This window comes from Aedes albopictus, chromosome 2 (assembly GCF_035046485.1).
Source record: "Aedes albopictus strain Foshan chromosome 2, AalbF5, whole genome shotgun sequence".
Taxonomy (NCBI): Eukaryota; Metazoa; Arthropoda; class Insecta; order Diptera; family Culicidae; genus Aedes; species Aedes albopictus.
The window spans coordinates 307059462-307082267 of NC_085137.1; the positions used below are offsets into that span (position 1 = coordinate 307059462).

The 22806-nt window shown below is 39.4% G+C and overlaps 1 protein-coding gene across 3 annotated transcripts in view; it reads right to left on the reverse strand.

Annotated features, from left to right (window-relative positions):
• LOC109428701 (homeodomain-interacting protein kinase 2) overlaps positions 1 to 22472 on the reverse strand; it is a 281932-nt gene extending 259460 nt beyond the window's left edge. Inside the window, exons 1-3 of one of the 3 annotated variants that reach the window (XM_029879765.2) lie at positions 22116 to 22472; positions 21071 to 21586; positions 5500 to 6498 (exon numbers count right to left, since the gene is read on the reverse strand). In XM_029879765.2, the coding sequence (XP_029735625.2) occupies positions 5500 to 6076 (577 nt within the window). In that variant the 5' untranslated portion in view covers positions 6077 to 6498; positions 21071 to 21586; positions 22116 to 22472. Of the gene's footprint in view, positions 1 to 5499; positions 6506 to 21070; positions 21587 to 21645; positions 21792 to 22115 lie in introns of those variants that run through there. The other 2 variants (XM_019704513.3, XM_062852197.1) reach the window with 2 other exon arrangements.
• Positions 22473 to 22806: the final 334 nt, after the last annotated feature.

Genomic DNA, 22806 nt, shown 5'->3' on the forward strand with positions numbered 1-22806 from the left:
CCCGGCCAAGGAAGAAATCCAAGGAAGAGCTCCTTGATTTATCCTACGTTATTTTTACTGAAGGTTCACTGGATTTTTTCTGGTTTTCTCAAATTCTCCCAAGTTTACATTCAAAGTTATTTTTTTACAGATTTGCTCCCATAAATAGTTCCTCTCGAGTTTATTTTCCGAGAATTGAGAATTGTCCTGGGATTTCTACAAGAGTTGTCCTCAGTATTTCAGCAAGAGTTTTTCACAGGGAGGACCTCTCAGATTTTTTTCCAGAGGTTTCCTCGATATGCTTCCAGAGTTTCTCGTTGGAATGTTCCTGGAGATCCTTCAAAAATTTATCCGAAGTTCCATCAGATTTTTTTCTTAGTGGCTTCTGACAGCTTTCTGGTATTTATCTTGGATATCCTCGCGGTGTTTCCCCCGTAGGTCCTTCTGTTTTTTTTTTTCAGAATTTTTCAGAGGTTATGCATAATATTTCCCGCTGGAATTATTGTCAGAACTATTTTCCAAATTGTTCCAATTTTTCTCCGGATTTCTTCTGATTGATTGATTGATTGATTTGTCTTTATTAGAGAGACTTTCAGCCCTTGGCTGGTTCGTCTCTGGATTTCTTCTGAGTTCACAGCTAGCCGCGTTCGGTAATGTTTACCGAAATCTCAACAGCTGAACGTTCGGTAATGTTTTTTTAACGAAATTCTGTAAAAATTACCAAATTTCGGTAAAATGTTATCGTTTATCTGTCAAATTTTAACGAAGTTCGGTAAACGTCACCGAATTTCTCCGGTAAAAAATTTAACGGTTGAGATTTCGGTAAAATATTACCGAAGTCGGTGATTTTTGCTAAGTGTGTTGGCTCTCGAAATTTCCCTTAAAGCGTTTTGCGTATTTTATCGCAATGTTTCATCAGAATTCCTTCCATCCCCGTAACGTGGGTAGATCACCTTAGAATGGTGCGTTGCGGTGTAAGATCTACCAAATCAAATTTTGATCTTGATATTTTCCGTATTTTTAAATATTCCAAGATCAAAGTTTGATGCTCTTTTCCTTGTATTTTGTAGTATCTGTGTTTCAATGTACTGCTAATTAACATTTTATTTCAGCAGGATTCAGGTAAATGTATCATACGATATAAATAATATTTTAAAAATATGTAACTGTGGCGAGCGTATCACTAATAGGGTATGCGTGCCATCAGTAATCTCACGCTCCCATATTCATCCTATTCGAAAACAAGCGATTACGGCACCGATTGATTCCGTTCTTTGTGTTTACATGGGTGCTCACTTCTAACAAAAAATACAAAAATAAGAAACAAAACAAACAGCGCTCCAAACGCTTGTTTTTCGTAGGATGAAAATGGGAGCCACATGCTTAATAAGGGAACCAATACCCTATGTAGCTTATTTGACGTACGATGTTAATATTATTTTATATTTCAGATTATCAACCGAAGAATCTAGTAACTCAACCAAATGCCAACAAGATGACTAGGAAACCAGGATGAATTGGACAGACAACTGATTCGAAGCAGTCTAACAATGGTGTGCCTGAACGTTAACCAAGCGTTCCTTTGGAGTTTACCCTTCCACTAACAACACCCAAATTCCCGTGACACCTAGGCCTGAGAGATCGTAGAGTTGTCTACATTTTTCATAGGTGTCCAAAACTAACCATCCTTTCCCATTCCTCAGCAGTCGCAAGGACGTGGCCAGCACAGTGCTCGACCATTGGAGGATTGTGTCAGTCTTGTCTAAGAGTCAGAGATTAGTCCCAAATCTTTGTGCTTTGGTTCGGACGGGAAGGAGGCAACCCTCATAACAGCGGTCTAGGACTGTACCACCTACGAATTTGTGCGACTCGCTTAATGCTAATGCTAATGCTAATGTTTCATCAGAATTCCTTCGGATTTTTTTTTAGAAATTTCTTGCAAGGAATTTCGTACGTTATACCACTGCCGTTCTTCTGCAAAGTGACGTAATCGACATTGACCATTTTGATGAGTTTTTGAAAAATATTCATCAAACTCTTAATCGTTCGCTATGCTTTCTTCCATTGATCCTAGGTTACCACTAGATCTTGCATCCTAATGTAGCAGACATATCACAGTATTTTTATTTCACCAGATATATAGATACCGATATTTGAAATGGCACTTACGTTTACACAATTACGGCAGCCCAGGAGACATTCCGAGAAAAACTATCGAAGAAATTCCAAAAGGAGCACCCAGAATCTCGGGACAATTGCCTGTACTGTAGAGATTACGGAAAGAGCTCTGAGTGTAATCCCAAGAAAGCCGTTAAAAAATATCTCAAGAGGATCACTGCAAGAAATCCTGTAAACAACTACAAGGAAAAGCCTGGAAAAAGCTCAATTAGGGATGTCAGCAACAGCTCCCTGAGAGACGTTCAAGGGCCAACACAGGAAGGAATCATCTATGAGAAGTCCCGGGAGGAATTCCTTGGCAAATCTTAGGTGAAACTTCAAGAGAAATACTGCGAGAACCTTTAGGAAATGTACTAGCTATAACTGCTTTAGAAATTCAGGGACAAACTCTTGTAAAAAGCTCAAGAAAATCTCCAGAAGAAACTACAGGACAGATCCCGGGAGGAACTCCTGCAGAAAATTCGTGAAAATCTGTTTAAGAAATCCTTGGAGGAGCTCCAGTAGAAATCATAGGAATAATTTCAGTAAATACTCTGGGAGAAATTCCGAGCAAAACTCTCTGGGAAATTCAAGGAAGAACACCGGAATGAATAGCGCAAAATCTTCAAAAGGAAGCCCGAGAGAAATTCCGCGAAAACATTTGAGATATATCCTATGAAAAACTCATGTGGAGATCTCACGATAAGTCATGGATAACTTCTTGGGGAAAAACGGAGCAGAAGCTCCGGGAAATTACCACGAGGTACTCTGGAAGTAAAACCGGGAAAATCTCTGTAAGAAGTTCTGTTGGATTCCCGTGAATACCTCCAGGAGAAATCGGTCGGAATTTAGGAATCCTGTAATTTCTTTTTCTCGAGGAAGAATCCCGGATAGAATTGTTCGAACTTTGGAAAAATGCCGGTAGGAAACCAGAATAATCTCCGAAACTGAGATGAATGCCCTCTAGGGTCCTCTCTCCTCTTCTTGGCGTAACGTCCTCACTGGGACAAAGCCTGCTTCTCAGCTTAGTGTTCTATGAGCACTTCCACAGTTATTAACTGAGAGCTTCCTCTGCCAATGACCATTTTGCATGTGTATATATTGGCAGGCACGAAGATACTCTATGCCCAAGGAAGTCAAGGAAATTTCCTTTACGAAAAGATCCTGGACCGACCGGGAATCGAACCCGTCACCCTCAGCATGGTCATGCTGAATACCCGTGCGTTTACCGCCTCGGCTATATGGGCCCTCTAGGGTAAAATCTCAAAAAAAAAAGATCTCCGAAAGAAATTTAAGAAGGAGAAAAAGTACGAAAAGAAGAAAATCCCTGAAGGCATTCCAAGAGAGAAGGAACTTTGACGGAATTTATGGAATCCTGGTACAGTAGTTTCCAGATTCATCCGAGTCAATATGGAATTTTCAGCATTTTATCGGAATCGTTGGCTTTCCGGAAATATCTGCTAGATTTAAGAGGCCTCCTCTTGCTCCTCTAATACGGCTATCCAGAGTTCTTCTTGACTCAATTGTTTTTTTCGAAAAAAACATACCGACGAATCTTAAAATTCTCCACGGAACCGCAAGCTTCCAGTAATAACCTACAACGTTACGGTAAAATAAAGGTTTTGATAGTATGTTTACTACAAACATAGTGTAGTAAAAGCTGATACTTTCTCATTCATTCCAAAAATGTAGACTTTACTTCTGAGTAGATACTACAAGTAGTAAAGTTCGCAACTTTTTATTCATACAACCGAATGTTTTATTTTATCGGTTTGCCTGAGTTTTCAAGAGATTCCCTGAGTATTTCATGTTTATCCCTGTTAAATAAAATCCCCTGAGGACTCCCAGTTTTCCATAATTTTCCAAGTTGTAGACACCCTGCTAACGTTTCTCCACGTGCTTGAATTCTTAAATTTTATTAAAACAATATTCAACGAACGCTGTCAAACTTACAGCACAATCGTTTGTGGGAGAACAAAATAACGGCACGTCAAAGTGGCTATTTTGTATGAAAATCGGCTTTCACTGCTACTTTTATGAATGTACGTTACAATAATAACGGCTGTTTCCCGTCGATCATAACCCATTTTTTAAAGTTTTCTTTCATTGAAACCTATGATTTTGGTCAAACCCCGCTAGCAGTTCATTAAAAGCGGAAAATGTTTGGAGGAAGTCTATTAGAAGTTGCATCTGTATGAGCTGCTAACTTGCTAGTAAGATTAAGGAGTAGATAAAACGAAATCACACCTTAAATTTTCAAGAGCACAAATCTAAGGAACCACATAATGGATTGCATTGAGTCCAGCGTGGTGCGAAATTTGATGTTTCAGATTTGTACTTTTAAAAACTCGACGTGTGCCTTCGTCGCCATAAAAATATTCCAGAGTCAAGTACTCCTTTAGCACAAAGTTTTATTTTAATTTCGAATTGCAATTTTGTGAAAAATGTAGAAGCTCTTAGCCATGCTCCTCGTTTCCGGCTTCACTTGAAATCCGACCAAGCTACAATCATATTAGATGAAAAAGTATGATCCATCCGTATCGAAATGGTTAATAAAATGCTTTCCAAAAATGACGTGTACAATGTGAAATAGATGAAGCCATCTATAGGTAGTATGAAATCTGATAATTGAGATGATAATTACAATAATATAAACGATACACTAGTATTACTCTACTATGAAAAAATGGCCAACATCTGAAAGTTTGGTTAAGAAATAATAGTAACAACTTGGATAAAAGGAAGAAGAGAACATTGAGTTGAATAGAAATAATTATATCATCGACCGCATGCAATAATAAAATCATTATTCAAGCAACCGAGAACAAACAAATCGAAAAGACCGCGGCTATCGAGAAATGATCGAAACAAACACATCCCATAAAGGTGAACCATCGAAAGACAAATAAAAAAGGCAAATCAAATCAAATGGACGACAAAACACCGCTATAGCTACTATACATATCAAAGAAGGAGAACGAAGAAGAAAAAAAAACTCACTAAAACGAAAAACAACCACAACACGGAAAACACAACTCAATCAAATCAAGAAATTCGACAGCAAGAGGAGAACTCGACGATCGAAGCCAACAACCCGGGTAGAAGAGAGTGACAAAACGGGGAACAGAATGCCAACTCACTGTTTTGGCTTATCATTGTTTCAGAGTTTGTAACAGTTTTTTAGTCAAACTTAAGTTAAATTTTAAAAGTAAAAAAAATATGGAATGTTATAAATCTTTTATAAATAACTGATTATATGTTTGTTCCATTGTGACAAAATTTGTTATTCTTTTTACTCCTATGGGAAATTTGACTGTATTTTGCCATTCTCTTCTACCCGGAACCCGGCAACAATCTTTTTACCTTGATAGCTAACCACTCTCGCCGGCTGTTGTTGTTGTTGTTGCTGATGTTGTCGGCGATGTGATGGTTCTGCTGCCGACAGGAATTGATTCTGCTGCTCTTCGTCTACACAGGACACCAACGACAAGGAAGGCGGTGGCGGTACCGGCGGCGGGGACGTTGACGATGACACGGCAACAATCTCCCCAGTTTTTGGCAAGAAACCTTCACCGCTGCTGCTGCTGGTGCGGTTACTTTGTATAGCCGGTTGCTGTTGTTGCTGCAGGTGGTACTGCTGACCAACACCACTACTGGAACCACTTCGGTGGTGGTAGTGCTGGTGATGGTACTGATGTAGATCACTTCTGCCGCTGCGATCGAGATATCCTTCGCGGAATTGTTGGTCAAATTGGTGCGACGGCGAAGAAAACAACTGTTGGTTGCGGTTCGAAGTCGACGAATGCTGAACGAATTGTTGTTCCTGTTCCGGTTGTTGTTGTTGTTGTTGGATCAACAAAGACGACGACGACAACGACGGAGAAACTACTGGTGGCCGACCGGAAAAGTCGAAATTCGAGCGGAAATGCGACGTTTTCATTTGCGGCCAGACGCGGCTCTTGAGGGATTTCAAGCTACCTAACTAGGACACGTTTCCTTCTTTGGTACAAATGAAACCGGTTTTGCGAATTTTTACCAAACAACAAGTGGGTCGACGAAGAGAACTCTTTCGCGAATCCGGCAAACTTGTTTCCTGCTTCGAATCTATGTCGAGCACAAATTTCATTCAATCACTGTCAAACATCACGGTGGCAGATAGAACCGGCAGCCGGCGAATTTGATCACCTGTTGACGAGGTGAACCGCGGTTGGTAAGTTTTTATTAGTTGAGGAATGATACGTGTTGTTTCAATTGTCACTTTGGGATGATTCATTTTCGGTTGACTATTTTCACACTCACTCCGTATAGTTATTGTAGTTTCAATATAGTATCATGCAATTTTCTGTCACAGTTGCTACGTTGCTTCAAGATTAAATTATATAGTTTAGATAATTTTGGTTTTGTCATTTTTGTTGATTCACCTTAGCGATTGCTCTTCCTAACGTGGCATTCGCTGCAAATGATAATTTTAATCAATAAAAAAAGTTGGCGAGATTGGACCATTAGATAGTTGAAAAAGTGAGAAAACAAAGCGCGTTCATAATATTCCAAGGATTATCATTTTGAGGATATTTAAATAAACACATATTCATTATACAGAGAGGCCCATCTGTCAGTATACAAACTATACGGTGAAACAAGCGTTTCTGAAATCGTGAACTTTCAAGGAAAACACTATGAACTAAAATCACGTTTTCGTGAACGTTCCCGAAACGAGGGTACGAATTCATGACGTAATCAATTTCCCTGAAGAAAACCCTACAGAAATCCCCTTAGATTAGGGGTTTCTAACTATAACTATAGACTGTTTCAGAAATTATAAATACACTAACGATTGACTGCCATTTCAATTTGATTTGCTAGGGGCTGTTCGGGCTCGTTTGGAAGTTGACCATCAATGTTAACTTCTGTTCCCGATCTGCCTAGATAGCTGTGTAGTAGCCTGGTACACGGTTTATATGGGAAAATACAAAAAATGGAAAACTCAAGTTCCTGTATACTTTTTGAGTCCCATATCAACTGTGCAAAATTTCAGATCGATCGGAAAAACTCTACCCTGATAAAAAAGATCATAGAGATACAACAGAATGTATTGTTACAACACGCTGAAATGAATGGTAGTTACCATTAATTCAGTTGTTTAAAACGATAGAGTGACAACAGACCCTATGGTTTTCCACCATAGCATGTATTGTAAATGGCACTTTTACAATAGAAATGGGGGTTGTTATGTATCTTTACCATAAAAAAATCCAAATTTTCTGGAGCAAATTCAAGTCAACTACCATTCAATTAATGGTGTTTGTATTATTGAAATCTCTAGTGCCATTGATTTTATTGTGCACGTATTGTAGTTTCAATAGAACATTTTCAGTAGGAAAATACATACACAATATAGTTTGTTGTTGAACCGTCAAATTTATCATTATTAAATGGCAGTTTATGGTGATTTTATTGGAAATTTTTATCAGGGTATTTTAGCGCCCGCCATTCTTAGTTTTTCATACGATTTACTATGGGGAAATTTTACTCCTGTAAAGAAAAATCGCTAGGAGTCACCCCTAGATCCCTAAAAATAAGTCGACGAATGATTTCTTTAGAATACTTTACTAGGAATCAGACCTCCAAAGACAGTAAATCGATGCGACGTTCGCGGAAAAAGTTATTAGGCCTTACCCGATCGATAAAATAACGAGATTTTATTATTTATTGTTATTCCTTACATGTTAAACAGCGTTTGCATGCCATTCTGTTTTCAGTCAATAACCTTTTCCACGTGCCTCAGATCGCTTCGCGGTCTTCGGATGGTTGGTTCCCCATAAAATTTCCAACAGAAATCATTCATCGATTTATTTTTAGGGGTTAAGGGGCAACCTGTGGCGATTTTTCTTTGAAAAAGTGATTTTCCCCATACTAAATCGTATGAAAACTTAAAATGGCTGGCGCTAAAATATAGTTTCTCCTATCGATCTGAAATTTTGCACAGTTGATATGGGACCAAAATGGAACTCAAAAAGTATACAGGAGTAAAATGTCTTTTTGTGTCCCACGCTACTGTGTAGTGTCAATAGCAGTTGTCTCAATTGGCTAAGAATAACACTACGGACCGCCTGATCCAGTGGTAAGAGTCCACTAAACAGGTGACCCCTAATTCATGGCGTTATGCGGCTTTATGCTTACCGTGCCAAGGAATCAAAGGTTAGGGTGAGGTCTAATAAAAACCGAACCACGAACGGAGCATGTTGAGAATTAAAGCGTCTTCCACCTTACTGCGCTAACCGGAGCAGGGCTGGTAGCAAAACCTGATGGTCAAAATAGTTGATTTAGTGACCAATTTCTTGTAAATAGTGACCAAATAGTGACTTACAGAAAGCAAAAAAGTGACTAAAAAGAGACTTTACGCACAAAAAAAGTATTAGTGACTAAAAATTGATTCAGAAAACCCTGGAGTACCGCATAATCAACATGTTCAAGAAAAGACTTTCACGCTCATTCCAAAAATTGTACAAAATTGCATGTATAGAGTGATTTAGGTAATTTGGACAGACCGTTACGCGTATATATTTTGGACACTTCCATTTGATTTTGTCGTAAATGTCCAAAATATATACGCGTAACGGTCTGTTTAAAATTCCCGTATTCAATTTTCTAGCATATTTGTGCAGAACTAGATGTGTTGACCAACATTAACTCTTTAGTCGGTACCGCTAGAAACCCTTTGGGACACATAGATGGAATTTCTGGGAATATTCTTGATGAAGTTTTCAGAGGAAATGGATATCTATGAGTGGTTTTTTGGCCAAACCCTGTTTTATGAAGAAATTCTTGGCGATGTTATCTGAGGAAGAAACACTTAGAGGTTTATTAAATGAGTTTTTAAGAACATAATTGCAGGTATTTTCTTCGTAATTGTAGACAGATTTCAGGTGAACATCTTGGAAGGATTTCAAATTTCTGGAAAAAAATCTGTCTAGAATGAAAATAAAAATATTTATCGCAATTTTCATTATACGTGGCGGTGTGTCTTTGAAAATGGCGATGCTTCGAATGTGGAATTCCTTACAAAATTCTTATAAACATGGTTGGATGTTTTTTGGTGAAATTCATGTAGAAAATATATGCATAGAAAATGTGTGAGTAGATTTTAGTAAGAATTTCTCAAATATGATTTCAACAATCCTCTCAAAATAAAAAAAAATGTGGAAACCAAGAACAGAAAATAAAAATGTGATTTTGGTGGGATTCCTGAAGTATTTTTTTTCTCGGCAAACCCTCTTCGAATATTTCTGAAGAACTATAGGGAGAAAACCAACGATCATTCTGTCATTCTGAATATACAATACAACGTTGGATTAACTTGTAACAGAAGATTTACAGGTCTCATTTATTTTCTGGCGTATTATTCGTGGTATTAAGGGAGAAGTTGTTGGGTTTATTGAAGACTAGATTAGTTTTCATTTTAAATAAGCTACATAAATGCACAATCTGTCAGCATGAAATTTTCACATTAGGAAGTAATTTTTGGTCCCAAAAGTAATGTTTTTTTTTTCTTTTCTTAGATCTGAACGGATACAAGAGAAAATATATTGGTTCGGTTGTACCTGCAGCAGCAAAGCCATGTTCTCGATTATTAGGTTTATCCTAGCAAAAACGGTAGTGTAATTTGTAAGACTTTCTCAATCATTCTCTAAGAATGGAGAAATTTTAAGTATTTTTTTTTTTCAGAAAATATTTGAGAAGTACTGTAAAAAATATTCTAGACTCTAGGCATTCTAAAGGGATTATACCACATGTTTTTAAGATTGCATTTGTTAGGCATTCCTTAGAAAAAATATCAGGCCCACGGAATCTGCTAGAATTTCTTTCAGGAACTGCATCAGACTATCATACGGATGATCTTGCAAGAAATGCATACAGAAATGATTGCATATATATTACTGGAACGCAATGCATGCTCACTAAAAATTTTAACGAAAACTTCACCAAGAGTTTTAGCAAAAGTTCTAAAAATGCCCAAGGAATATTGCCAGTAACTTTCTGCTATTCTGCTATTCTGCTATTATCAACGCATCCCCTGGCTTTCGCCCATCTGCGTTGTCTTTTCACTAGGCAATACGTCTACCATTTGATGTTTATGGGCTTGCCGGACCAAGTCATGTAGCTAAGCCAAACACCCCACCTACAACTGTTGGGTAGGCACCATTGTCCCGCCCACTGGTCTTTTACAGCTAGTTGTAGGTGCACGTGTGCGTGTAAGTATTGGAGTGTGTGTGTGTCAGTGTTGGTGTATTGTAGGCGCCAACTCGTTCTAATCCACTCTGATAGCTTACACCCTATTGAACCATTACCCTTAAATTTGGCATTCTATGAAATAGAATGAGTTAAACGCCTGTAAAAAAACAGTCAGTTAAATCAAACAAGGAATATTAGTATTGAAGCGAAGATACAACGAAGCAACGCCCCGAACCTCCAAATGACAGGCAGCGCCGATAAGTCGATCGAGTAAACCCCCCAGCACAAACTGCCACCAGCTCTCCTGACCTGCGCCCAACAAATCCGAGGCACAGCCCAGCCTTAGCTTCACCTTAATACCAAAATCTAGATTACAGAGCACAATACTTCCCAAGTAACCACGCAGCTCGAGCCGCAAATCACGCACAACACGGCACAAATAAAACAAACACTACCACGCCCGTACAACCGAAACCGACCTAGAGTAGAGAAGGGTCTCTTTCCACTCCAACCCGGACTCAACTGCACCCACAGGGCAGCGCACCTCACCCACACCGCACTCATTCATGCATCACTGTCCGAGCCGCACGGTCACCTGGGTTGAGTCTATCTGCATGACCTCGCCCAACCCGTAACGCAGAGTTTAAATCCCTCTCTTGCATTACAAAGTACTCCCTCTTCCCAAAAATCTGTGCGTGGTATAAATGAGATCTTAAGGCTGAAGAAATCGTCACCAATACAACCGCCAACACTGAGCTCTCAATGATGTCGGCCTTATCAACGACGACCCCCTCAGTCTCAAACCCAATTATCCCACACTACCCAAGTAACCACCCTGCTGAAGCCGTAAGCACCGCACGCACAAAGCACACACACACCGACACGCACCACCCCACACAAACCACCAAGGCCGAACAAAAGCGGAAAGCGGTGCCACCACTGCTGAATCACGACTTTTTCAGTATAATTCAGCAATCGTAGATCCATTCCTCGACCCTACTCAGCCCTAACGGTCCATAGCAATGCCTGTCAATATATGCGCCTCACACATGCAACCCCTACACCCTAACAGTATGGTCACTTGGGTATCCCTGGGTTTTGACATGATGGTCAGGGATCACAGCCATCAAAACGTTCCACACTTTATCAGGGCTTACGACCTGTAGACATGATGATTTCTCAATAGTTTCAAGCTCTTTCGGACCTTCCGCTATTGGAGACCATCATGGCTAGCGGTGTTTAAAAATGCCCAAGGAATATTGCCAGTAACTTTATTTAAAAAACAACTTTAGTTTTCATTATTGTCGAAATATCTATCGAAATGTAGGACAACATTTTGTTGTCCCCAGCAACACAAAACTTGCTTTTCACTATTTTAAACATCAACTCTTGTTTTACTCCCTGGCTAGATTTCAGGAGATTGGAAATAGTTGAAAATAGTGACTTTTTAACAGAAAAAGTGACTTTAGTTGAAAATAGTGGCTTTATAGTGACTTACAGGAAAACAGTGACCAAGTCACTAAAAATGACTCGCTACCAGGCCTGCCGGAGCAATTGTGCAGTGGACCTTACGTTTCTCCGAGATATTCAGTTGCCCTCAAAGTTATTCAAATTGTGCACGAGACGAGACTCGCGAAGAGGAAAAAAAGCAACGTCAAGTGTAGGTCAACTGAGCTGTCAGTTGTAGCCCGTTTGATTACGTTACCTAAAACGAGGAAAGTATTGCTATCCGAGATAAATTCTGAAGCCAAAATTCACTCCGAGCAGCATTTTCTTCTCCTGTACTGTCAAAAATAAATTGAAAATAAAATATTCCAATGATTACTTAGCTTGGCGATTGTTGGCGATGCAAAATTTGACCTCAACATGATTTTGTGCGTGAATGGGATTCAGTCACACTGCATGTGAGGTGATGCGGTCACGTACGTGTTTGAACCACCAGCCCAAAACATAATGTCAACATAGATAGGTGGAAGAAAAAAACATCAAACTGGAGAAAAAGAAGACCGTCTTTGCGAGTCTCGTCTCAGGTTTTGGGTAGTGGCTACGGCTAGGAAACCTCGGATAAATTTTCAGCGTAAAAAGCGTGTGTAGCCCGAGTGGCTCTACTTCAAAAAGTTCATCTTCATAAGGTAACTTCTGTATAGGTAACCTTGTGAACCCAGTTTTGCTTCTTTCATTATAAATGAAGTGTCATGCCTCGAGCAGGCTATATTTTAGAATAACGTTAACAGTATGTTTCAACCTTTCCTTATGAATACCTTCAAGCAAGCTCTTGCTTTCAGCATCTTTTCGCTGATATTTGGCAGTATTGCTACGATGATTATATCATCTGAAGTAGCTAAAACTTCAATTAGAGATGCTTCAGTTTGATGGAATACTTAGGTAGTACAGTTTATGGATAACTCAACATAGAATTGCACCTGACTCAACTCTGCATGAGCAGAATTTGTCATGAGTTGACTGATTGGCATGTGTCAGATGAGGAGTCTCCATTTGACCTTCTTTGCACTTTTGAGTGTCTCTTCACAAACTTTGCGTTTGCAGGCGTCCCTGCTCAACAAACTAGGGAACCGGTACTAATTGGTTGCGACCACATTGTTTGGATAACTCGCTTCTATTGCTACATACTCCAAGAGAATTTCATTGTGGTTTTGTTACTACAACGCCCTTCATTGTGGTGTACCATAAATATTGCTTTGAAAGAAGCTTGTCCTCTGCGGTCTGTGCGGACCGCAAGAAGTATTCCTGCATGAAAGTCTGTTCAAGTCCTAAATATCTTCGGATAAACCAGTAAGTCTTTTTTTTTTTTCAATCGATTTATTTGTCAGGCTCATACGTGCTGTACACTTAACGGAGCCGATTAACTGTTTTATAAAAGTAAGTCTTTTGTACAGCCACGAATATCTAGCTTTTGCCCCGACGATTGTAGTTATAGAAGCGATTTAGTGGGTACTAAAAAGCTCTGCTTATTTCAAATCTCCAGGAGCAAATGGGGTTTTGTCCTGTTTTTCTTCAGAGAGATTTGAGCATTTCAAACTCTTTTAGTTTTCTATTGGGAAATTTCATGGCGTGATATTACTCTACAGTTTTATCCCGAAAGGGTGCGTGCGTTGTATGATGAAGGAATGGGTTCCAGATTTATCTGGTTACCTCGTCCTTTCTGAAATGCTTGAAACGCATTGTCGATTATCACATCTGTGATGTTCGTCTGGCTAACATGCCTATTCATGTGAACTCACATTCCTCCCAATTTGGGATGTCCACCGTGACTCTTTTACACAAAGTTGTATACGTTTTCAAGAAAGCAGCCGCACAAACGTAGTTTTTGCTTGGGTGATTTCTTGAATATTGAGGATGCTTACGATGACGTGCCTTTCAATGTCATATTGAAAGTCGCATGACGTCACAAGCTACCTCCAATGAGCTATAGGCTCTCCTTACGCTTATGCGTTTTACAGTGTCCTTTTCACGGCACTGATTAAACCCGTTGTGGTGTGGGCTATGAGCTTTCGTTGCGCTTATGCGTTCATTCCCTCTGTAGTCAAGTACAAGACACTGAAGACGACCTTACAGTTGAGGTCGAAATACGTATCTGTCAAAGGATGCAAATTATTAGTGGAATTCAAAGGAACAGTACTTAACACGATTTTCTTTTTACTTAATCTCACCCTACTAGCACAAATTACTTTTTCCTTAACGTCTATGGAGATAGTTTGGGTACCCTGTATCTTCAAGTAGACGTTAAACTAACATTCCTACCCTTTCCCAGCAATTGTAAGGACGTGGCCAGGTATACAATGTGATTTTTGTTTCGACCAACTCCAACATGTAGAAAAAATCGTTAATCCCACACGTTATTTAAGCGACACTACGTGTTAGATTTTTCAAAACATATGAAGCTGAGCATTGTATAGCCACCCACGATGTGTACAATCGCCTATGCTATGCTAACTTGACAAGAAAGCAAATATGATAAAAAGTAAGATAAAATTTGGTACTTAGTGATAAATATTTTAATGTTGAAATGAATAAAAAAAAAACCTCTGGGCATATGCAAATTTGGAGAATGAAGTAAATTCTTAGAGAACTTGACTGTTCTTCAAAACATCATGACAATTGAAAGGAAATACAAAAATGTGGATCTCAATATGCTGTATTCTGAAGGAGTTGGTAGAAATCATCAGAACAGTTCATTTTACTTAATAAACAAGGTGAATTTATAATTTATGAACAGTCTATACTGGAATGACTAGACCATTAACTGGATAAATTTCTTAAGGAATCCCTAGAGAAACTCATGGAGACATCCCTGAGAAAATCACTAAAGTAACCTTTGCAAAGAAATCGCTAACCTCCAAAGAAATCGCTAAATTGATGAAATTATGAAATGATGAAAATCGCTAAATAAAAATTATTGGATGAGCTCCTTGGAGAATTAATTAATTAAAATTCCAGAAGGAATCAGAGCAAAAAAAATCTCAAGAGGGTTCTTTGTCAGAACCACAGTAAGAATTAATTTCTAAAAGAATCTTGGATGAATCTTACTGAAAGATTCTTCGACAAATCCTTGGAGAAATACCTGGAGAAATGCGTAGAGGCAATCTTGGGGAAACATTCTGAAGCAATCTCTGGATGAATATTCAAAGAAGTTTGAAGAATAATCCTTATAAAATCACTAGGTTTCCACCTTGGTAAAGTCCTAATACAATTCTTGTGGTAGTTCCTTGAGAAATCTCAGGAGGGATTTCTGAAACAATCCCTGCAGGGATATAGCTTGAGGAATCCCAGCACAAGTTTTCAGATAAATTCCAAGAGGAATTCCTTGAGGGATTCTTGACCGACTCCTTGGAGAAATTGCTGAAGGAATCGCTAGAGGAGTTCTAGTGGAAGAATTCTGGAAGAAATCAAATAAAGAATTTCTTTACCAACGCACCTAACCTCTAAATGACTGATAACTCTCAGGTCATTCCGACAGATGTATCGTGAGCATGAAAAGGACGGCATCAAGATCGATACAATAGAATATATGATCCGTCTTTTTCGTGCATGTGTGTGGTCTGTCAAAATGACTTGAGAAGTGTCAAGTTTTGTTGGTGTAATGAAGAATTTCTGGAACATTTCAGGGAAAATCGCCGGAGTAATTGCCTTGAGAACCCAAGCTGGAGGTTGTGCAGCAGGAATCTTAACAGAATTTCCAGGGGAAATCTTTGCTTGATTCCTGGAGCAATACCAAAAGGATTTCCGGGAAGAGCAAGGGGAAGAGTTTCAGTGTAGATCCTTGGATAAAGTATCTGTAGAGGCGTAAGGTATTATGATAGATTTCAAGATAAAGGTCATCAGAGTTCCTCATGACTTCCCGTAGCATTTCCTCCAAGCAATCACTCCCAGAACTTTTTTATTTTCCGAGATGTTTCAGTTTTCTCAGGATTTCATCATAAGTTCCTCGCGAGATTTCACGAATATTTTTTCACCTGCATTCCTTCCGATATTTTCCGGAATTTGCTTATTGTCGCGCTTATCTTAGATTCTCAGCAAGCTGCGTTCGAAACGCGCAGCCTCAGATCGCGCCAGACCGCGCACGTATGATTTGTACACGGTGTGCACCTTGGCTAAAACTGTTTTGCAGCCGCCGGGTGGAGCTGTCAGCCGCCGTGTACAATTCAAACGGGCGCAATCTTATGGCGGCTGACTCAGATCAGCAGGATCTGAGTGATTAAGCTAGGATGCACAATACAAGGAATTTCGTAAATTATCTAAGAAGACATTTCCAGAGAAACTCTTTGAAAAACAAGAACTTCGGGAGCAACTATTAAAGTAATCCTAAAGCTAGCATCGGAACGATTTCTGGTAAGGTTTCCGGAAAGAGCTCTGGGAACAATTCTAGAAAATCTAAAAAAAAAACTCAGAAGAAAAACCCTGGAAAAATCAACAAGTTTTTCAAGGATTCTTCGCAGTAATACCATTGACAAATTTAGAGGATTTCTCCAGGAATTCGTACGGGAATTCTTCCAGGAATTCCTTCGTACATTTCTTCAGGAATTTCTTCGAATATTCCTCCAGGAATTCCTTCGGGGAATCCTCCAGAAATTCTTTTGGGGAAACCTCCTGGAATTCCTTTGGAGATTCTTCCAGGAATTCCTTCGAGATTCTTCCAAGAATTCCTTCGGGGATACCTCCAGGAATTCATTCGAGATTCCTCCAGGAATACCTTCGAGAATTGCTCCAGAAATTCCTTCGGGGATACCTCCAGAAATTCCTTTGAAGATTCCTACAGGAGCCATCACTGAGGATTTTCTTTTTTTTTTTTTTTTTTGAGGATTCCCTGAATGAATTCCTTGAGAATTTTCTGAGGAAACTTCTTAAGAAATCCTGGATCAAATTCCTAACCACTGCAGAAATTTCTTGAGTAGTCCCTGAAGCTGCTCTGAGGAAATTTCTTATTCCTCAAGAATTTTTTTGAGTAATGGCTGAGAAAATTTTACAGGTAATTCTTGCGCAAATTACTTGCGCAAAAACCTGAGGGAATTTTTTGGGGATGATACTCTAGGAAAATTCCTAGAGGAATTCCTGAGACAAATCCGTAATCCGTGCGGAAATTTCTTCGGGAATCCTCGAGGAAATTTCATAAGGAATCCTGCCGAAACTTTATGATTTTTCGCTAAGAGAAACATTTTGAGGATCCTCTGAATAAACTCTTTGAGGATTCTCTAAGGGAATTCCTTGAGGAAACCCTGAGCAAATTTCTTGAGTAATCTCTGTGCAAATTCTCTGAGGATTTCCATGCAAATTACTTGATGGATGCCTGATGAAATTTCATGAGGATTCTGTTTGAAAATTTTTGAGCCATCCCTGAGGGAAATTAACCCGGGAGCGGTTGCATCGTGTACTGAGTACACGTACCATGAAAAATACACGCATGTGGTACACAGCGTGAGCGCGGTGTCGCTGCAGATAGTCAAAGACACGACTGCTCTAGGGTTAAAGAGGATTCCCGGAGAAGTTTCTGAGTGAATTCCAAGAGGAATTCTTAGAGGACTTCCCAGAGGATTTTCTGAGTGGATTAAATTTCTGAGAACTTTCTGTAGGAATTTTCTGAAGTAGTTCAGGATGAATTTCTGGAAGAATTCCCTGAGATATTCCAAAAGAACTTTCTGGATGAATTTTCGGAGAAATTTCAGCAAAAGTTTAAGAGGAACTTCTTTAAAGATCCAAGAGGAATTCCCGAAGGAATTCACGGAGAAATTTAGGAAGAATTTCTGGGTGAATCCCCAAAGGAATTTCTTGTGGAATTCCAGGAGAAACTTCTACAGGAATTCCTTGAGTAATTTTTAGAAGAGTAAACGCAAAAAAATCTAGGGAAAATTCTGTAGAAATTTTTTTTTTTTTTGCTTTTTTTTTTGCTAGGTTTCTAGCTGCACTCTGAATAGAGTTGAAACCTCTACATTAGACCCGAAGATAGAAAAGAGTACGTAATCTTTCAGAAGCAGTTTGCCAGCCGTACGCGGAAAATGATATCCATTAAGACACTGTTGCAACTGACTCAGGGTAGAAGATTGGAAAGTTTTCAATTGGTCAGTCAGTCAGGATTTGCCTATGTAGTGTTATGGTCACACGGTTTGTGATTGTCCTCTTGTTTGATTTTGTGGTATGGTTCAATATACAGTAAAACCTCCATGAGTCGATATTGAAGGGACCATCGACTCAAGGAAATATCGAGAAGTGGAACAAAAATCCTTTGGGTAGCTTTTTGAAGGGACCATCATAGTAACCCAGAAAAAAAATTTCAGTATGGAAAAATTTACCTCCATGAGTCGATATCGAGTCAAGGAACATCGACTCATGGAGGTTCGACTGTATTTTACTTCTCGTTAAATCAGTTGTCGTATGTTTGTTTTTTTTTCATCGAATCAATCGAACCCTGTATGTTAAAATATAGTCGATCCTGTGTCAAATTATTTTCTTGATTTCGCTAATCGTTTTCTACTTCTCTGTGTCCATCTCTTGTGTCCTGAAATTGTCATCGGTCCAAAACCCACAAAAACATGTAACTGAACTTCTGATATTATTCTGTTGTCGTCATAATACCATCTAAGAGATAAACAAAAATGCATACGCCAAGTTGGTCAGTTGATTGCAAAAAAATTTTAAAATAATAAAGATTTCATGTCAACTTTCATCCCGCTACAAATACTATGAAAAATATTCAAATTCGTTCAATTGTCCTATCGGTCCTACCTAGATAAACCATGTCATTTTCTCAAGCGTTGCCAAGAAATGTCAACCTAGTCATACACAAGTAACGTTGTTCAGTTAATAAAAAGCAGTCAATTTTTGTCCAAAATGTCACGTCGAACGCATTGACGTCAACAATGCGTTTAAGTGTTCGCACGTTAGCTTCGAATATATCAGCACAATTAAGTGCTGCAAATCTCCTTCCTACTATTGATTCTTCGGTCGATTTTTATTGCTTTATTTAAAGAAAATATGACCAACTAACATTGCAAAAATTCGAAAAAGCGACTATGACATTAATAAATTACTAATCAAAATCAACCGAGAAACGTGAGAAATAGAGCCCAAACAACATTTTGAAGTCAGCTGGCTATAAAAGGTTCCAAAACCTGTCACAAATCCTATAATAGTTTTATTAGGATTTGTAACGATCATCAAAACCTTCTCAAATCCAACCGACTTGAAACTATTGTTTGGGAATAGACTCTACTGAGCCCCGGCGGTTCCTCCGTGTTTATCGAGCATGTCTGATGCATATGATCAGCTATAATCCATCTGCAGCAGCCGGTTCGTGATGAACCGTTGGAGGCGCATTAAAGTGTTAAAAAGGTGATATGTTTCACTAAAGAATACTACATTACCACAACATTACAATAAACAAAATGAAACTCCTTCATTTTAAGGACAAGGTATTTGGAGTACATAGCTCAAAATTTCTAGAGCACCGTTTTTTAGAACCGTTGGACGAATTTGGATGAAAATGCATCACGCTAATTGTTCAGTGGTTGTCAACAGCGTGATGCATTTTAATCCAAATCCGTTCAACGGTCCTAAAAAACGGTGCTCTAGAAATTTTGAGCAATGTACTCCAAATACCTTGTCCTTAATACCGTCAACCCCTGCGAACTTGGCCAGGGAGAGAAAATTCCGTAGAAATTTCTAGAGGAATTTGCGGAGGAATTTCAGGTGGAATTTTTAAAGGAGTTTCCAAGGGATTTCTTGAATAAATTTCCGGAAAAAATCGCTGAAGAATTTTTGGAACAATTTCCGGAAGAGTTTCTGGAGGAACTCACTGAAGATTTTTTGGAGGAATTCCTGGATGAGTTTTTGAAGAAGCTCGCGGAGTTTCTTCAGAAATTCCCGGAGGAACTTCTGAAGGAATTCCCGGAATAATGTCTTGATGAATTTCCGAAGGAATTCCTGAATGAATTTTTTCACGGATTGATTTTCTAGAAAATTTTTCAGAGTCTGGATATATTTTCGGATGAATTTCTATAAGAACTCCCTGGAGAATTTGTCAAGGAATTTCTGCAGGAATCCACTAAGAACTTCATGGAGGAATCCCCGAAGGAATTTCTGGAAGAATATCCAAAGAAATTCCTTAAGGAATTTCTGAAGGAAATTACTGAGAAATTTCTGGGAGAATTCCTATGTTTTTCTGGAGATACACTCAGAGAAATTTCTGGGAGTAGTTTCTGAATTCCCTTAGTAATTTCTGGAATAATTTCCAGAGTAATTTCTGGATTAATTCCCAGAGGATTTTCTGGAGGTATTCCCAGAGGAAATTCGGAAGGTTTATTTTTTTAATAATTCTCAGAAGAATTTCTGGAATAATTCTCGGAAGAATTTCTCGAGAATTTCCTTTATTAATTCGAGGATGAATTTCCGGAGGAGTTCTCGTAGGAATGCAGTTAGTGATTTTGACCCACAGAATGAGTATCTGTTAGAGAAACCTCACAGGAATATCGATTTCAAGGAATCCCTAAACTAATCAAAAAAAAATAATGCAGGGAGAACGCTTTGTGCTACTTTCCAAGGAACTTCTGGAGCAATTCCTAATGGCACTTCCGTAGAAATATGACAACAATAATTTACGGGAAATTTTGTAATCCCTCGGAGAATAAGACGGAATTTCGGAACGAATTCTGTACAGTGATTTCAGGCAGGAATATCCAGAAAACGAATACATACAATACCCCAGGGAGTGCGACCTACTGAAGCAATGGAAAATGTACCGTAGGTGTGCTCTACTGTAGTTGGGAACTGATACTTTGTGGCTTCTCAGTCTTGACAAAATGAAAACGCTGTTAGATATTTTATTTTGTCTGACATTTCGGTTCGTTTAAGACTTTCTTTAGGGACTCAATAGTTCTCGTCCAGTGTGGTTCCGCAGAAACTGTAACTGTCGCATGAATCGAGTTTTCCAGCACAATCGCAGCCAAATCGAATGCCCTATCGGAGACAATACTCGGTCCAAAGTTAGCACTCCGGAATTTAGTACCTAACCCCAGAACGATCCCCATTGCAAAAACGCAAGTTTCTTCGATAGTAGCTACATTTTTCAGCTTCATGTGTGCAAGATTCACTAAATATTCAGAGTTTTCCAATGCCATGGTCCATATCTCGCCAACATTTTCTGAATCTCAATTTCAATAATCTCTCGTCTAAATTATTTCAGGCTTCTTACATGAACAACTCCGCTACTGCCAAATCGACAAAGCACGACTGCTGTCTTCGGTGCTTCTTTTGCTGCTTCTGTTGTTGTTGCTGTTCTTCCACTCGGTTATTATTGTTATTCAGCCCAATGGAAACATCGGCCATCATCCGCCGAGAGCCAACCAACAATAATAATTTCACCTCACCAACACTATACGATCGGGCAAACACTGTCGAAAACCCGCCGCTTATACGGATAGGCGGACGGCTGCTTTTCGAGTGAATTAAAAGCACCAACACAAACAAAGCCAAAGTGGATTAATGAAACTGCGCCACCATTTTTAGTATTATTATTATTACTACCGGGGCGGGCACTTGCACTCACACACCCACACGTCTCCGTGGTGCTCTGTTTGTGTTTCAGGCCAACAGATAGGAAAAAGTGACGTTTCCAAACACACACACGCACACACTAACGCAACGCGACTTCTTGTCGTTTCGTTTTGCCTCGTCACAACTCAGCTTATTGCTGTCTCGCTCGCACTTACTGCCAAGAAAAAAACTTTGTGGTTGGAATTTATTACCGAGCAAAAATTTTACAATCACCTCCAACTATTTTCTTGATTTTCCTTCTTGCTTCTTGTTCGGCGTTCGCACTGATTTTCACGATGAGTTTTTCTCGTGAAAAACTCTCAACCGAACCCAGGAAAATACCGTCAAAAAACTTCGTTTTTTGGTTCACATATGGCTGCGCGATTTACTGCTGGCAGCCCAGTTGGAAAAAAGGAAACTTTCTCTGGCGTTTATTTTCCTTCTGTGACTTCTTAGCACAACACCCACTCAAATCACTGCTTTTCCCGATTAAGCACTTTTCTTCCTCACACACTTTTCGGTAAGCTAGCTAGAGCAGAATTCCTTCAACTAAAAAGAATCCTTTTCCCATCAACACTTTGTCCCCGGCACCATTTTCGAGTGGGTTTGCTGCTTTTCCGTCAATGCCTTTTCAGATAGAAGCCACAGACCCCCTGTAGGTTCTTCCTCGGCATGCAAAATTTGCAACTTTTCCAGCTTCTCACCCGGAATAGCTTCCACAAAAAAAACTTCACTATTTTTCTCCTGTGACTGCCACTGATCTGAATTTTTCTCGGCGACTACGACGACGGATCTCCACCAATCGAATCGATGACGCGACGGCGACGACGACGACGGCCAAAGGGAAATTCCGCAAATCTTTTAGCAGTTGGTGCACACACAAAGTACCTACTTTTCACTATGTTTGCGTAGTAGGTTCTATCTACTACCAGATTGAACACTATTCAAAGGTAGTAGCCACAATGTAGTAACACTCCACCAAAAATAATGGAACGGCGGGCGACGACGAAACGCGACGCGTACGTGCTTGTTGAAAGTCGCTTGATGAATGAAGTACGAACGGCGGCCCAAAAGTAGGTGTTGTCCGAGCAGCGAGCGAGAAAGCCGGACAACGGCGGCTGAAAATGGTGGAAACTGTTACCACGCACTGCCCTAAACAGCACTAAACGTGCCGCAGGGGTGGACTGAAACATGGAACGTCATCGCTGTCAAACTACACTGAACGGAAACATCCTTCTTGGAACGAATGAATTGGCTTCTTTAGTGGTGTTGAGATAATTCCATATTCTGAATCTGCATGCCAAACTGAGCCGAAATCCAAATTTTCATCAATTTTGGTGCCCGGGAACCTATTTAAAAATCAATTTGAAATTTGTATGGGAGCGATTTGTCGAA